This window comes from Octopus sinensis, linkage group LG27 (genome assembly GCF_006345805.1).
Source record: "Octopus sinensis linkage group LG27, ASM634580v1, whole genome shotgun sequence".
Taxonomy (NCBI): Eukaryota; Metazoa; Mollusca; class Cephalopoda; order Octopoda; family Octopodidae; genus Octopus; species Octopus sinensis.
Window position 1 is genome coordinate 10,888,479 of NC_043023.1, and position 16,861 is coordinate 10,905,339.

The window sequence follows — 16,861 nt, forward strand, 5'->3', positions numbered from 1 at the left end:
TAGATACCTATGCCTGAATAAAAGATGGGATGGTCACAGCTGAACAACTTGATCATAGGTCTGTCTGATCAGTACTGACCGGGTAAACAACAACTGTAGCATAATAGTAACTGCTATACATTCATAATGTAGTCTAGAAACTATGCCTGAATAAAAGATGGGATGGTCACAGCTGGAACAACTTTGATCATAGGTCTGTCTGGATCAGTACTGACCCGGGACTAAACAACAACTGTAGCCACTAATAGTAACTGCTATACATTCAATAATGTAGTCCTAGATACACTATGCCTGAATAAAAGATGGGATGGTCACAGCTGGAACAACTTTGATCATAGGTCTGTCTGGATCAGTACTGACCCGGGACTAAACAACAACTGTAGCCACTAATAGTAACTGCTATACATTCAATAATGTAGTCCTAGATACACTATGCCTAAATAAAAGATGGGATGGTCACCATGATGATTGTAAGTTTGTGGTTTTGATTCTTGGACCGGGCTATGCATTGTGTTCTTGAGCAAAACACTTCATTTCACGTTGCTCCAGTCCACTCAACTGGCAAAAATGAGTAACACTGCAATGGACTGGCGTCCTGTCCAGCGGGGGAACACATACGCCATTGAAACCAGGAAACTGGGCCCGTGAGCCTGGCTAGGCTTTAAAAGGGCACATTTATTTATTTATATATATTATGTATATTGAAGTAGATAAATGAATTATCTTATTACGGATAATTCAAATGATAACCGATACCTGGGTAGCAAAAATCACGGTTGAAGTTACGACCATGGGGCATTTTGTTGGAGAATTAAGTTCCTGGATTTTCCTGAAGAGAAGGCTGCAAAATGGACTCCTTATTCAATCCGAATAAGGGACTTTGCAGCCTTTGAAACATATGTAGAAAATAATAAAAAGGAATTTTGTTAAATCTTCGTTCAGCTCCATTTCTTCCTACACTTAATATATATATATGTATATATGTATATATATATATATATATGTCTTTGATCGTAAGTCTACTGGACCAGGACTGACCTGGGGCTAAACAATATAAACTACAAATGTTGCTGCTAATACTGACAATTTTATTGAACCCCTTGACACCGGTATTACCCGAAGCATGCAAGACACTGCTCTGGGTTTTTTTTTATCTAATGAGGCCACCCAAACACTCAAATGCCAATGAGCTCATATCTATTTACATCCACCGTTACAATAACATAGCATCGTACATTTACGTCTACCGGTCTATGTAAACGAACTGTGTAAAGCTATTTATCATAATACGATATCCACAAGTTATTCTGCTCAAATTCAGAAAATATCTTGCGTGTGGTACAACTCAAAACACGGTATTATGCATGTAAAGTATCCACATGCCATTGGTCTACTGCTAGTCTCATGACTTGAACGTAACCTTAAAATAGATAAGACTAGCAGTATCGCCCGGCGTTGCTCGGGTTTGTAAGGGAAATAACTATATAAGCATTTTCAGAGAGTTACTTTGCTTATATAAACCGAGCAAAAAATGCATTAAAAATGTGGAAAAATGATGGTAATTTTTTTTTTAAATCGTAGACTCATCGTAGACGTACGCTAATACCCAGAAGGGCTCGATATGAATCACAACTATAAGATACCCGCTTTTGGTTAAACTGCACCGCAAAATGTGGGAGTAGTTAGGAATCTAAATCGGAGTAGACAGACACACACAACTTCAGTTTTATATATAAAGACTAGCAGTATTGCCCGGCGTTGCTCGGGTTTGTAAGGGAAATAACTATATAAACATTTTTAGAGAGTTACTTCCCTTATATAAACCGAGCAAAAAATGCATTAAAAATTATGGTAAATTCTTTTTAAATCGTAGACTCATCGTAGACATGCGCTAATACCCAGAAGGGCTCGATATGAATCACGACTATAAGATACCCGCTTTTGGTTAAACTGCACTGCAAAATGTGGGAGTAGTTAGGAATCTAAATCGGAGTAGACAGACATATTTTCGTCAACTGTTGTCAAGGGGTTAATGTGGTCCTAGATACACTATGTCTGAATAAAGGATGGGATGGTCACTGCTGGAACGTCTTTGATCATAGGTTTACCGGGTAAGAACTGGTATGAGGTTAAACAACACTTAAAGCCACTTACACTAATTGCTGTACTGTACATTAGATAATGTAGTCCTAGATACACTATGCCTGAATAAAAGAGGGGATGGTCACAGCTGGAACATCTTTGATCATAGGTCTGTCTGGATCAGGATTGACCCAGGGCTAAACAACAACTGTAGCCACTAATAATAACTGCTAAACTATACATTCAATAATGTAGTCATAGATACACTATGCCTGAATAAAAGATGGGATGGTCACAGCTGGAATGTCTTTAATTACAGGCCTATCTAGATCAAGACTGACATAGGACTAAAAAGAAATATTAACAAGATTTATCTACCCATACTCCACCCTGTCTCCAAAATCCACCCAGGCCCACCACAACCAAAAAGTCATACAGATATTTATTTCTCAATGTCTCTCCAACATTATACAATAACTGTCTCTCATTATCCATTTTTATGTCTTTCCATGGCCAAGTGGTTTTACAACCAAGCACTAGGGCATATTAATGACTGCATTGCAGGTTCAAATTTCATCCCCCTGGATTGATGTTTATTTATTTATATATATTTTTACTTCTTGTTAACACTTGATTGTATTTTTTGTTTTTTTCTTTTGGAAAAATATTTAACTTTTGTATTGATAAAAATTTTCAAATAAAAAAAATATGAAATAATAATTAAAAAATTATAATTATGGAAAATGAGGAAAAATTCCACGTCAAAGTGTAAAGAATTAAAAATAAAAACGGTTTCTGTATTTTCATTTAAACTTATTTCTCTTTCTCTTTTTTTTACTTGTTTCAATCATTTGACTGCGGCCATGCTGGAGCACCACCTTTAATCGAGCTACTCAACCCCGGGACTTATTCTTTGTAAGCCCAGTACTTATTCTATCGGTCTCTTTTGCAAACCGCTAAGTGACGGGGACATAAACACACCAGCATCGGTTGTCAAACAATGCTAGGGGGACAAACACAGACACACAAACACACACGCACACACACACACACACACACACACACACACATATATATATATATATATACAACAGGCTTCTTTCAGTTTCCATCTACCAAATCCACTCACAAGGCTTGTAATCACCCATCTGTGTCCGTGTGTTTGCAAAATCTCTCTCCTGCATGAATAAATTTATTCTTAGTTAAGTTACCCTTTGTAGTGAATGATTTACCACAGACATCACAAGGTGCCACGCAGGGGGACTGAACCCGGAACCATGTGGTTGGTAAACAAGCTACTTACCACACAGCCACTCCTGATGGTTTCTTTTTTAAAAAACAAATTGTTATTGCCCAGCATGCATAAACAAAAGCAAGACATTGTAATCACCCGTCTGTGTCTGTGTGTTTGCAAAATCTCTCTCCTGCATGAATAAATTTGTGAGAGAATGATTTACCACAGAGATCACAGCAATATGGTTTCTCTCCTGTATGAATACGTCGGTGAGTAATTAGGTTGTCCTTTTGAGAGAAGGCTTTTCCACAGGTGTCACAGTGATATGGTTTCACTCCTGTATGAATACGCTGGTGAGTGATCAAGTTATCTTTCCGGGAGAATGATTTACCACAGATGTTACAACGATATGGTTTCTCTCCTGTATGAACAGATTTATGCTTAGTTAAGTTGCTGCTGTGAGAGAATGATTTGCCACAGATATCACACTGATATGGTTTTTTACCTTTCTTAATCTTTACAACACCAGGAAAGTCAATCCTCTTAGTCCGTGTTTCACATATACTCTTTACTCTTTTACTTGTTTCAGTCATTTGACTGCAGCCATGCTGGAGCACCGCCTTTAGTCGAGGAAATCGACCCCGGACTTATTCTTTGTAAGCCCAGTACTTATTCTATCGTTCTCTTTTACCGAACCGCTAAGTAACGGGGACATAAACACACCAGCATCGGTTGTCAAGCAATGCTAGGGGAACAAACACAGACACACAAACACACACAAATACATATATATATACATATATATGACAGGCTTCTTTCAGTTTCCGTCTACCAAATCCACTCACAAGGCATTGGTTGGCCCGGGGCTATAGCAGAAGACACTTGCCCAAGATGTCATGCAGTGGGACTGAATCTGGAACCATGTGGTTGGTAAACAAGCTACTTACCACACAGCCACTCCTTCATTCTCACTTAAATCATTTTCCATAATTCTCCTTTCCTTACCACAAATATACACAAGTTTGGCGCATGGCTTAGTGGTTAAGGTGTCAGCATCATGATCATAAGATTGTGGTTTCGATTCCTGGACCGAGCGACGCGTTGTTTTCTTGAGCAAAACACTTCATTTCACATTGCTCCAGTGCACTCAGCTGGCAAAAATGAGTAATGCTGCGATGGACTTGCGTCCTGTCCAGCGGGGGAACACATACGCCATTAAAACCAGGAAACTGGGCCCGTGAGCCTGGCTAGGCTTTAAAAGGGCACATTTATTTATATATATATATATATATAATATATATATATATATATATATATGTTGTTACGTACCACCTGCCGTCGCTCAAACTCTTCGAAAACCCGGGACCCTACCAAGTCGAGCGACGACGATTGCACCGGCCCAGTCGAACGGAGAATTCGCCACACAGATGGGACCCGGTGGAGGATGGCAGCGAACTCGGCAACCGGAGAGAACAACAACAACAGCAGGAAGAGATACAGAGAGACGGCGGAAGGCAATTGGCTTACATTTAACAACAGTTTATGACAATCATTACAACATCAAATACAATGTAAAATACATCAGGTACATCAAAGAAAATAACATGCAACAAAATTAACAAGATCAAAACATGCAGATACAATACACAGTCCGGAGACAACAGTTCAAATCAAATAATGTTCACGATACAGTTCAGAGACAAATCAGTTCAATTCACGATACAGTTCAATGTTCAAATCACATTAAAGTCTTTCTCTTTCTTTCTTTCTTTCTCTTTTTTTAACAACTCTTTTCCTTAATTCACAGTTCTTTCTTTTTTTCTTTAACACAACTCAGCAACACAGTTCTTTTCACAATCTCATTTCTGTTTAGTTCAACAATTCTTTTCTTTTCTTTTCAACAATTCAATTCTTTTCTTTTCACATCAAAAGTCAACAACAAAAAACAAACATAAACATTACCGAACGTTTTCGCGTCTGCAACTCTGCGACAATAGCCAATGCCTTCCACGCCGTAACCTCTCTTTCGCTCTCAATCCTCTGTGTATGTCTTTCACATTCACTGTCTCCAGCAGAACTACCTGTTACCAACTCGCTCTGTTCCCGACTGTCGACTGACTGGCAAGCTCACAGCTCCCGCATTTTAAAGGGTAGCAGATTTATTTTTTTCTTAAACTTTACCTGACCGTAGGGGCCAAAATGTCACTTCCTAAATATATAAATTTCCCCAGAAACTGGCATAAAAGATTTACCCGTCTGCTTGACACCAAATCACAAAAGTAGGTCGCAGCACTCAGCCTCCGAACTGACCTCCATATCACTACCCCCTCCCTAAGCTTTGTCGACCCGACAGAAGCACACTAAACCCGTACTTCCAAGGGCGAGCTCCAGCTGAACTGGCCAGGCTCATGGTACCTCCACAGACGGTTCGCATGTACACTTTTCAGGGAAGACCTCCTGCCTCCTCGAATCCTGTACGTTACATCGGACAAACGAGTCACCACCGTGAAAGGCCCCTCCCAAGGACTCTGCAGCTTCGGAGACTGCCCTCTCTTCCGCCTGGGGTTGTGGAACCACACCTCATCGCCCTCCTTGAAGTCGACCTCACTAGCCCTGGTGTCATGCCGACACCAGCTCCCGCATTTTGAAGGGTAGCAGATTTATTTTTTTCTTAAACTTTCCCTGATCGTAGGGGCCAAAATGTCACTTCCTAAATACATAAATTTCCCCAGAAACTGGCATAACAAAAGATTTACCCGTCTGCTTGACTCCAAATCACAAAAGTAGGTCGCAGCACTCAGCCTCCGAACTGACCTCCATATCAATATTTTTTGATTTATATATATAGATGTATGTATATTTTTTATTTATATATATATATTATATATATATATATATATATAATATATATATATATATGTTGTTACGTACCACCTGCCGTCGCTCAAACTCTTCGAAAACCCGGGACCCTACCAAGTCGAGCGACGACGATTGCACCGGCCCAGTCGAACGGAGAATTCGCCACACAAATGGGACCCGGTGGAGGATGGCAGCGAACTCGGCAACCGGAGAGAACAACAACAACAGCAGGAAGAGATACAGAGAGACGGCGGAAGGCAATTGGCTTACATTTAACAACAGTTTATGACAATCATTACAACACCAAATACAATGTAAAATACATCAGGTACATCAAAGAAAATAACATGCAACAAAATTAACAAGATCAAAACATGCAGATACAATACACAGTCCGGAGACAACAGTTCAAATCAAATAATGTTCACGATACAGTTCAGAGACAAATCAGTTGAATTCACGATACAGTTCAATGTTCAAATCACATTAAAGTCTTTCTCTTTCTTTCTTTCTCTTTTCTTAACAACTCTTTTCCTTAATTCACAGTTCTTTCTTTTTTTCTTTAACACAACTCAGCAACACAGTTCTTTTCACAATCTCATTTCTGTTTAGTTCAACAATTCTTTTCTTTTCTTTTCAACAATTCAATTCTTTTCTTTTCACATCAAAAGTCAACAACAAAAAACAAACATAAACATTACCGAACATTTTCGCGTCTGCAACTCTGCGACAATAGCCAATGCCTTCCACGCCGTAACCTCTCTTTCGCTCTCAATCCTCTGTGTATGTCTTTCACATTCACTGTCTCCAGCAGAACTACCTGTTACCAACTCGCTCTGTTCCCGACTGTCGACTGACTGGCAAGCTCACAGCTCCCGCATTTTAAAGGGTAGCAGATTTATTTTTTTCTTAAACTTTACCTGACCGTAGGGGCCAAAATGTCACTTCCTAAATATATAAATTTCCCCAGAAACTGGCATAAAAGATTTACCCATCTGCTTGACACCAAATCACAAAAGTAGGTCGCAGCACTCAGCCTCCGAACTGACCTCCATATCACTACCCCCTCCCTAAGCTTTGTCGACCCGACAGAAGCACACTAAACCCGTACTTCCAAGGGCGAGCTCCAGCTGAACTGGCCAGGCCCATGGTACCTCCACAGACGGTTCGCATGTACACTTTTCGGGGAAGACCTCCTGCCTCCTCGAATCCTGTACGTTACATCGGACAAACGAGTCACCACCGTGAAAGGCCCCTCCCAAGGACTCTGCAGCTTTGGAGACTGCCCTCTCTTCCGCCTGGGGTTGTGGAACCACACCTCATCGCCCTCCTTGAAGTCGACCTCACTAGCCCTGGTGTCATGCCGACACCAGCTCCCGCATTTTGAAGGGTAGCAGATTTATTTTTTTCTTAAACTTTCCCTGATCGTAGGGGCCAAAATGTCACTTCCTAAATACATAAATTTCCCCAGAAACTGGCATAACAAAAGATTTACCCGTCTGCTTGACTCCAAATCACAAAAGTAGGTCGCAGCACTCAGCCTCCGAACTGACCTCCATATCAATATTTTTTGATTTATATATATAGATGTATGTATATTTTTTATTTATATATATATATTTGGGACACAAAACTCTACTTGTGAAGGATCTGTTGAGGCAAGTGAGAATCAGAATCAAAATCAAAATCAATCAACATCAATGGAAATTGTAGCTGTGATACCAGTGCCGTTGGCACGTAAGCGAACCATCCGAACGTGGTCGTTGCCAGCGCCACCTCGATGGGCATCCATGCCGGTGGCACGTAAAAAGCACCATCCAACTGTGGCCGTTTGCCAGCCCCGTCTGGCACCTGTGCCGGTGGCACGTAAAAATCACCCACTACACTCACGGAGTGGTTGGCTTTAGGAAGGGCATCCAGCTGTAGAAACACTGCCAGATCAGACTGGAGCCTGGTGCAGACTCCTGGCTTCCTAGACCCCGGTTGAACCGTCCAACCCATGCTAGCATGGAAAGCGGACGTTAAACGATGATGATTATTATGAGAGGTCTTTTTCTTACAAGTGAGAACATATGAAATAATATTTCCATGTATTCTTTTCTTTTTTTTTATTCGTTTCAGACATTTGACTGTGGCCATGCTGGAGCACTGCCTTTAGTCAAACAAATTGATTCCAGGACTTTTCCTTGGTAAGCCCAGTACTTATTCTATCGGTTTCTTTTGCCGAACCGCTAAGTGACATGGACATAAACACACCAACATCGGTTGTCAAGCGATGGTGGGGTGACAAATACAGACACACAAACATATATATATATATATATATATGACAGGCTTCTTTCAGTTTCCGCCTACCAAATCCACTCACAATGCTTTGGTTGGCCCGAGGCTATAGTAGAAGACACTTACCCAAGGTGCCATGCAGTAGGACTGAACCCGGAACCATGTGGTTGGTAAGCCAGCTACTTACCACACAGCCACTCCTGTGCCTATAATCCAATTTTTAAAAAAATTTTTTCACTTTTCCCATAAGTTATATCAATGGGAAAAAGATAGAAATTTACTCAACAAAATGTAGGGATATAATAAGGTCAAAAATAAAAATAAATAGGGTCACACCTGCAGTGATTGTCGCACAATATGTGTTATGATCATTTTTAATATAGTTATTGTTCTGTGTGAACAGCAACATGTTCAGTGAAGTGAGTTTTTTGAGAGACTGATTAATGACACATAGGAAGGGCATCCTGGCGTTAGGAAGGGCATCCTGGCGTTAGGAAGGGCATCCTGGGGTTAGGAAGGGCATCCTGGCGTTAGGAAGGGCATCCAGCTGTAGAAACACTGCCAGATCAGACTGGGCCTGGTGCAGCCTTCTGGCTTCCCAGACCCCAGTTGAACCGTCCAACCCATGCTAGCATGGAAAGCGGACGTTAAATGATGACGATGATGATAATGATGATGATTAGTTATATGGTTTCTCTCCTGTATGAATGCGTTTGTGTCTAGTTAAAACATGCCCATGAGAGAATGATTTACCACAGATATCACAGTGATGTAGTTTCTCTCCTGTATGAATGTGTTTGTGTTTAGTTAAGTGGCCAGTCTCGGAGAAACATTTTCCACAGACATCGCAGTGATATGGTTTCTCTCCTGTATGAGTACGTTTGTGCGTAGTTAAGGCATGTCCATGAGAGAATGATTTACCACAGATGTCGCACTGATACGGTTTCTCTCCCGTATGAATACGGATGTGTCTCGTTAAATCTCCATTTTCCGAGAATGATTTTCCACAGATATCGCAGTGATGCGGTTTGTCCCCAGTATGAATCCGTACATGCCGAGATAAATGACCAGTGTCCGAGAATGATTTACCACAGATGTCACAATGATACGGTTTCTCTCCTGTGTGGCTGCGTTTGTGAATAGTTAAGGTCCCATTCTCAGAAAATAATTTACCACAGATATCACAGTGATATGGTTTCTCCCCAGTATGAATACGAATATGTCTTTTTAAGGAGCTCTTTTGAGAGAATGATTTACCACAGATATTGCAGAAATATACTTGGCCTCCTGTATGAATGCATTTGTGTTTAGTTAAATTACCATTTTGAGAGAATGATTCCCCACAGATATCACAGTGATATGGTTTTTCTCCTGTATGAATACGTTGGTGAGGAATTAGATTGTCCTTTTGAGAGAAGGCTTTTCCACAGGTGTCACAGTGATATGGTTTCTCGCCTGTATGAACACGTTTGTGCTTAGTTAAGTGACTGGTTTCAGTGAAGGATTTACCACAGATCTCACAGTGATACGGTTTCTCTCCAGTATGAATGTGTCTGTGAATAGTTAAAGTATGACCGTGAGAAAATGATTTACCACAGATGTCACAGTGATATGGTTTCTCTCCTGTATGAATATGTTTGTGACTAGATAGGGCATATGTACTGGAGAACGACTTACCACAGATATCACAATGATATGGTTTTACTCCCGTGTGAATATGTTTGTGTTTATGTAAACGGCTTCCATCGGAGAATGATTTACCACAGACATCACAGTGATAAGGTTTCTCACCTGTATGGATACGTTTATGCCTAGTTAAGGTACCATTCGCAGAGAATGATTTACCACAGACATCACAGCAATATGGTTTCTCTCCTGTATGAATGCGTTTGTGTTTATTCAGGTGAATACTTTGAGAAAATGATTCACCACAGATATCACAGTGATATGGTTTCTCACCTGTATGAATACGCTGGTGAGTGATCAAGTTATCTTTCCGGGAGAATGACTTACCACAGATGTTACAACGATATGGTTTCTCTCCTGTATGAATGCGTTTGTGTTTATTCAGGTGAATACTTTGAGAAAATGATTCACCACAGATATCACAGTGATATGGTTTCTCTCCTGTATGAACAGATTTATGCTTAGTTAAGTTGCTGCTGTGAGAGAATGATTTGCCACAGATATCACACTGATATGGTTTTTTACCTTTCTTAATCTTTACAACACCAGGAAAGTCAATCCTTTCAGTCTGTGTTTCACATATAGCTTCATTCTCACTTAAATCATCTTCCATAATTTTCCTTTTCTTACCACAAATATACACGAGTTTGCTTCTATTTGTGTTTGTATTTCTCAACAAATATTACAAACGTTATATTTCCATCAACTGTGATCTTTGCTGATTATCTCAAGTTGCTGCAAACTCCTTTGCAATCCAATATTTATTAAAATGCAAAGTGATCTTGTCAAGTTTTCAGGAATTGAACAAGACAAACAGTGATAGTCATCTTAGAACTGAAGAAATATTTATCAGAAATTCTACCAAAGATTTATGTAACAGGGTTTATACATCCATTCTGTGGAACATTTTCCTTTAGGGTTAGATGATTAATATTGATTAATAGATGATTAATATTGATGGTATACCTGAAGTAACCAATTCTTTGCTGTTTCTGGCATTCTGAAAGAATTGAGAAAGAAGAATGTAAGACATAAAAGTTATGTAAAAAGTAGGGATACAACAGGGGAAATTATACATTTTAATAAAGAATAACTATAGAAGTAAGCATTTCACTAGAATGTTTGAAATTATCAATATGTCTTTCTGTGGAGGCACATGGCCTAGTGGTTAGAGCAGCAGACTCGCGGTTGAGGGATCACGGGTTTGAATCTTAGACTGGGCGATGTGTGTGTTTATGAGCGAAACACCTAGAATAACCCGATAGAATAAGTACTGGGCTTACAAAGAATAAGTGGGATCGATTTGCTCGACTAAAAGGCGGTGCTCCAGCATGGCCAGTCAAAATGACTGAAACAAGTAAAAGAGTATATATATATATATGGCTGTGCTCCAGCATGACCAAAGTCATTGGATTGAAACATATAAGAGAATATGAATACACACACACATTATCTTTCATAGACACATGCGCACGCCTCTGTCACTTTCCACCGACTTCAAAGCAGATGTCGCCTTCTGTGGCAGATCTGAGTCCATAAGCAAAATAATATATATCAGATATCTTACCTGTTAATTGCTATATAATCAGTGGTTACAGTGAAACATCTTTAATTACTTTAATTACACCAAATGTCCGTCCCACAACACGGCTATGCAAGCAAGATCACAGAAATCATAAAAAAATTGACTGGGAAACACAAAACGCCGAACTGTAGTTACTTTCTTGGTCTACACGCTGCTAGATGAATTTATGTATTATTTAAAAACAAAAACAAAACACTTATATGAATCATAGAAACACACAGTTAATTGTTGCGGGAATGTCTTAAGTTTTACTTGAAATGTAAGAATTAGGGAATTCTGAAATTTTCTATAATTGCTAATCATAATAGTCTTTCAAAAGTTGCATACAAATTTTGCCCTCACGAGTGGTATGATACTGTAGAGGAATGAGGTATGGTCTAGCTACAAATGTTTTTTGAGGATAAAATAAGTATCATTCCTACTTTGAATGTATTTCTCGAAAATAAATATATAAAGAAATAACGTGCCGGGTTCTTTTTTTTTTTTTTTTTTGCACGTTTCGTTTTCTCCGCTTCGTTTTTTTTAATAACATTCTTCACTCAATGAAATGAAGGACCAAAGACTCGAAGACGAGAAAGAAAAATTGAAAATTTGCGGAAAAATACAAGTAAATATTTTTTATCTAATTGTGGATAATTAAATACTGATTTGATTAATTAATTTGATTGTATAATATAGTTAATATTAAATATGTCGCCTTTACAATGTTCACTGAAGTAATGAGTGAATTACGGATTTGATTAATTGGCGATCTTCGCCTAATTAATTGTATAATTGGAATTTAGTCGTGCTGAGTTATTGCATTGCTCATTTGTAACCGTTGTGGCTTTCATGCATCGACATACAAGCCACCGAATAGCTCTCTTAGTTCTGTTGTTCGTTGTTAGGAATTGTGTAGTTCAGGGGTTCTGTCTGAATTATGATATTACTAGAAGCTACGAAAGATGCAACATAGTGAGGGATGTCTTCAGGTTGCAGAGTGTTGTGTCTTAAGTCTATGAAACTGTACATAATGCATATAAAGTATATAGGCAATCTTTCGTCTCTAGTAGACCTTTCCGTCGATTTCCGTAAAAAAAATTTTTTTTTTTTTTTTACATATGGGCTTGCGGGAACTTTTGAAGTAATGAGAGCGAAAGAGACTAAGAGAAAGCGATTGTATGACGAGGGAAGTTCTTTTGAAGTTACCGTGCATGGGAGGCATTGATGTACATGTGTGTGTGTGTGTTTGATGAGGTGTGGGAGACAGACAGTATGTTGTGTAAGTGAAGTGCTTCTGTTAGTGTGTGTGAAAGAAAGAGATAACTGAAATTTTTTTACTCGGTGTATGTGTATATGTATGTATATTACTTCAAAAGTTCCCGCAAGACCATATGTAAAAAAAAAAAAAGAATTTTTACGGAAATCGACGGAAAGGTCTACTAGAGACGAAAGATCGCCAGTATATATGTATAAAGTGCATTGAGTAATCATCGTATTCTAATTTCTTTCACTTTTCAATGATCAACAGATGAGTGACTATCTTTCTATACAAACACAACACGGGCTATGCTTTCAGAAATAACCCAGTCGAACGAGTTTCGATCTTTGCCGAACTGCTAAGTTACGGGGATGTAAACACATCAACATCGGTTGTCGAGCGGTGGTGGGGGACAAAGGCAGGCACAAACATACATATTACGGACTTCTTTCAGTTTCCGTCTACTAAATCCACTTAAAAGCCCGAGGCTAGAGTAAAAAAACACACACTTGCCTAAGGTGCCACACAGTGGGACTGAACCTGGAACCATGTGGTTAAGAAGCAAACTAACTTCATAGCCACGTCTAATTAGGGAGTTCTTTAATAAAATGAAAGGACTTCATTAGGTCTCATTATTAAATTATCAGACTACGCGTCTGATAAGGGTACACTAGGAAAATGCATCACAACCATATGTGCGCAACATGGTGATCTCATATCAAGATAAACAGCACATGACCTTGCAGGTGAGGCCCAATCATCATCATTGTTCGACCGTGGTCGAGACAATGGAATTTACCATGCTACGCCAGACTTCACGGTCCATCATGGCATTATGGAGGTCCTGTTGTTGGATGCCTGTATCCCTGGAGATTACATCAGGGTAGGAGAGTGTGTGCCCTCTGGTATCGCGACCGTGGTCAAGACAATGGAATTTACCATGCTATGCCAGACTTCATGGTCCATCATGGCATTACGGAGGTCCTGTTGTTGGATGCCTGTATCCCTGGAGATTACATCAGGGTAGGAGAGTGTGGGCCCTCTGGTATCGCGACTGTGGTCGAGACAATGGAATCTACCATGCTACGCCAGAGTTCACGGTCCATCATGGCATTACGGAGGTCCTGTTGTTGGATGCCTGTATCCCTGGAGATTACATCAGGGTAGGAGAGTGTGCGCCCTCTGGTATCGCGACCGTGGTCAAGACAATGGAATTTACCATGCTATGCCAGACTTCATGGTCCATCATGGCATTACGGAGGTCCTGTTGTTGGATGCCTGTATCCCTGGAGATTACATCAGGGTAGGAGAGTGTGCGCCCTCTGGTATCGCGACCGTGGTCGAGACAATGGAATCTACCATGCTACGCCAGAGTTCACGGTCCATCATGGCATTACGGAGGTCCTGTTGTTGGATGCCTGTATCCCTGGAGGTTACATCAGGGTAGGAGAGTGTGGGCCCTCTGGTATCGCGACCGTGGTCGAGACAATGGAATTTACCATGCTACGCCAGACTTTACAGTCCATCGTGGCATTACGGAGGTCCTGTTGTTGGATGCCTGTATCCCTGGAGATTACATCAGGGTAGGAGAGTGTGCGCCCTCTGGTATCGCGACCGTGGTCAAGACAATGGAATTTACCATGCTACGCCAGACTTCACGGTCCATCATGGCATTACGGAGGTCCTGTTGTTGGATGCCTGTATCCCTGGAGGTTACATCAGGGTAGGAGAGTGTGGGCCCTCTGGTATCGCGACCGTGGTCGAGACAATGGAATTTACCATGCTACGCCAGACTTCACGGTCCATCATGGCATTACGGAGGTCCTGTTGCTGGATGCCTGTATCCCTGGAGATTACATCAGGGTAGGAGAGTGTGCGCCCTCTGGCATTGCGAGTAGATGGCTTCCAGAGAAGGAGAGTTGAAATTACCTCTTTTTCAGCTCTGCAACAATGTCCAGCAAACTGGACTCTCCTACCTTTCACAAGAGATGACACAGGTGGTAGTTTCCCATAATTTTCTAGAAGCCCAAAATACCACTCAGCATTTCGTCTGGCATGCTAGTGACTCTGTTAGCTTGCCACCTGCCACCTTAATAATAATAATCTTTACTACTCTAGGTACGAAGACCAGAAAGTTGTGTGGAGGGGGCTAATCGATTACATTGACCCTAGTACTCAACTGGTACTCAAAGGGATTAAAGGCAAAGTCGACCTCGGCGGAATTTGAACTCAGAACGTAACGGTAGATGAAATACCTATTTCTTTACTACCCACTAGGGGCTAAACACAGAGGGGACAAACAAGGTCAGACAAACGGATTAAGTCGATTACATCGACCCCAGTGCTCAACTGGTACTTATTTAATCGACCCCGAAAGGATGAAAGGCAAAGTCGACCCCGGCGAAATTTGAAATCAGACCGTAAAGACAGACGAAATACTGCTCCGCATTTCGTCCGGCATGCTAACGATTCTGCCAGCTCACCACCTTAATAATAACTAGTGGGACCCGTGAATATTTCACAGAATTAATGATAGGTTTAGTGGGTTATTTCTGAAAGCATAGCCCGTGTTGTGTTTGTATAGAAAGATAGTCACTCATCTGTTAATCATTGAAAAGTGAAAGAAATTAGAATACGATGATTACTTAATGCACTTTATACATATATACTTTACTAGCAGTATCGCCCGGCGTTGCTCGGGTTTGTAAGGGAAATAACTATATAAGCATTTTTAGAGAGTTACTTCCCTTATAGATGCCAATTCGGGCTTTCTTAGCCATTTCTGTTTTGGTGTCTTCAAGCCATGAAGTCGTTGTTCTAAAAGAACGCTGGTCTCCTTGACAACGCTTTACGACGTTGATTTCCTTACACTCCCTTCCCCACAGCTTCACGAGGGAGGGAAGAAGGGGGAGAAGCAACACAGGTGTGAGCGTGGACGCCAACTCCGCCGCCAATGACACACGAAAAAATATGCATTAAAATGGAATAAAAAATGATGTTAAATTATTTTTTAAATCGTAGACTCATCGTAGACGTGCGCTAATACCCAGACGGGCTCGATATGAATCACGACTATAAGATACCCGAATTTGGTTAAACTGCACCGCAAAATGTGGGAGTAGTTAGGAATCTAAATCGAAGGGGACAGACACTCACACAACTACAGTTTTATATATATAGATATGCAATATGCACAGTTTCATAGACTTAAGACACAACACTCTCCTTCTTTCTCTCTCACTCTTTACCTTACCCTTTCTTTTTCTCTTCACTCTTCAACTAATCTTGTGAAAGTGTTACAGACAGGCGAAGTAATGGAGGAAAAAAAATCTTAGTTCATAGATAAAAATTACACATATCACTCACCATCACTTCTCAGTAGAATTTAAACTCAGAACATGAAGACAGAAGAAATGCCACTAAGCATTTTGCCTGGTACGCTAGCAATTCTGTTAGTTTGCCACCACCACCACCACCACCACAATAATAATAATAAATAGCAGTACCAGGCAGTGGCTCTCATGGCTTCTGATCTTAACTGATTGGAAGTGTTATCATGTACATTGTTTTGTCTTGGTATAAAAAGATGGGGAGGCGCAATGGCCCAGTGGTTAGGGCAGCGGACTCGCGGTTTCGATTCCCAGACCGGGCGTTGTGAGTGTTTATTGAGCGAAAACACCTAAAGCTCCACGAGGCTCCTGTTTCTGTTGTACCTGTATTTCAAAGGGCCGGCCTTGTCACTCTCTGTGTCACGCTGAATATCCCCGAGAACTACGTTAAGGGTACACATATCTGTGGAGTGCTCAGCCACTTACACGTTAATTTCACGAGCAGGCTGTTCCGTTGATTCAGATCAACCGGAACCCTCATCGTCGTAACCGACGGGGTGCTT

The 16,861-nt window shown here is 40.7% G+C and overlaps 1 protein-coding gene and 1 long non-coding RNA gene across 2 annotated transcripts; both read right to left on the reverse strand.

The window, feature by feature from the left end:
- Positions 1–4,839: 4,839 nt before the first annotated feature.
- LOC118768234 lies at positions 4,840–6,189 on the reverse strand. Its single transcript, XR_005004063.1, has 2 exons — positions 6,131–6,189; positions 4,840–5,626 (listed from the first exon to the last, which is right to left on the reverse strand). It is a non-coding gene; the product is annotated as an uncharacterized LOC118768234 (long non-coding RNA).
- A 2,398-nt stretch (positions 6,190–8,587) lies between these two features.
- LOC115224998 (zinc finger protein OZF-like) lies at positions 8,588–11,956 on the reverse strand. The gene is made up of 4 exons (XM_036514237.1): positions 11,712–11,956; positions 10,556–11,144; positions 9,138–10,303; positions 8,588–8,911 (listed from the first exon to the last, which is right to left on the reverse strand). Exons 2-3 carry the CDS (start codon positions 10,755–10,757, stop codon positions 9,138–9,140), a joined length of 1,368 nt encoding a protein of 455 aa, XP_036370130.1. The 5' UTR covers positions 10,758–11,144; positions 11,712–11,956; the 3' UTR covers positions 8,588–8,911.
- Between the last annotated feature and the right edge of the window lie 4,905 nt (positions 11,957–16,861).

What these genes read in the sequence shown, in the direction of transcription:
- LOC115224998 (XM_036514237.1), bottom strand. Translation starts at nt 10,757, where the DNA reads ATGGAAGATGATTTAAGTGAGAATGAAGCTATATGTGAAACACAGACT. An exon ending in ATATCACTGTGATATCTGTG is followed by an intron (nt 10,304 to 10,555) that starts GTGAATCATTTT and finishes GTGATGTCTGTG; the next exon opens with GTAAATCATTCTCTGCGAAT.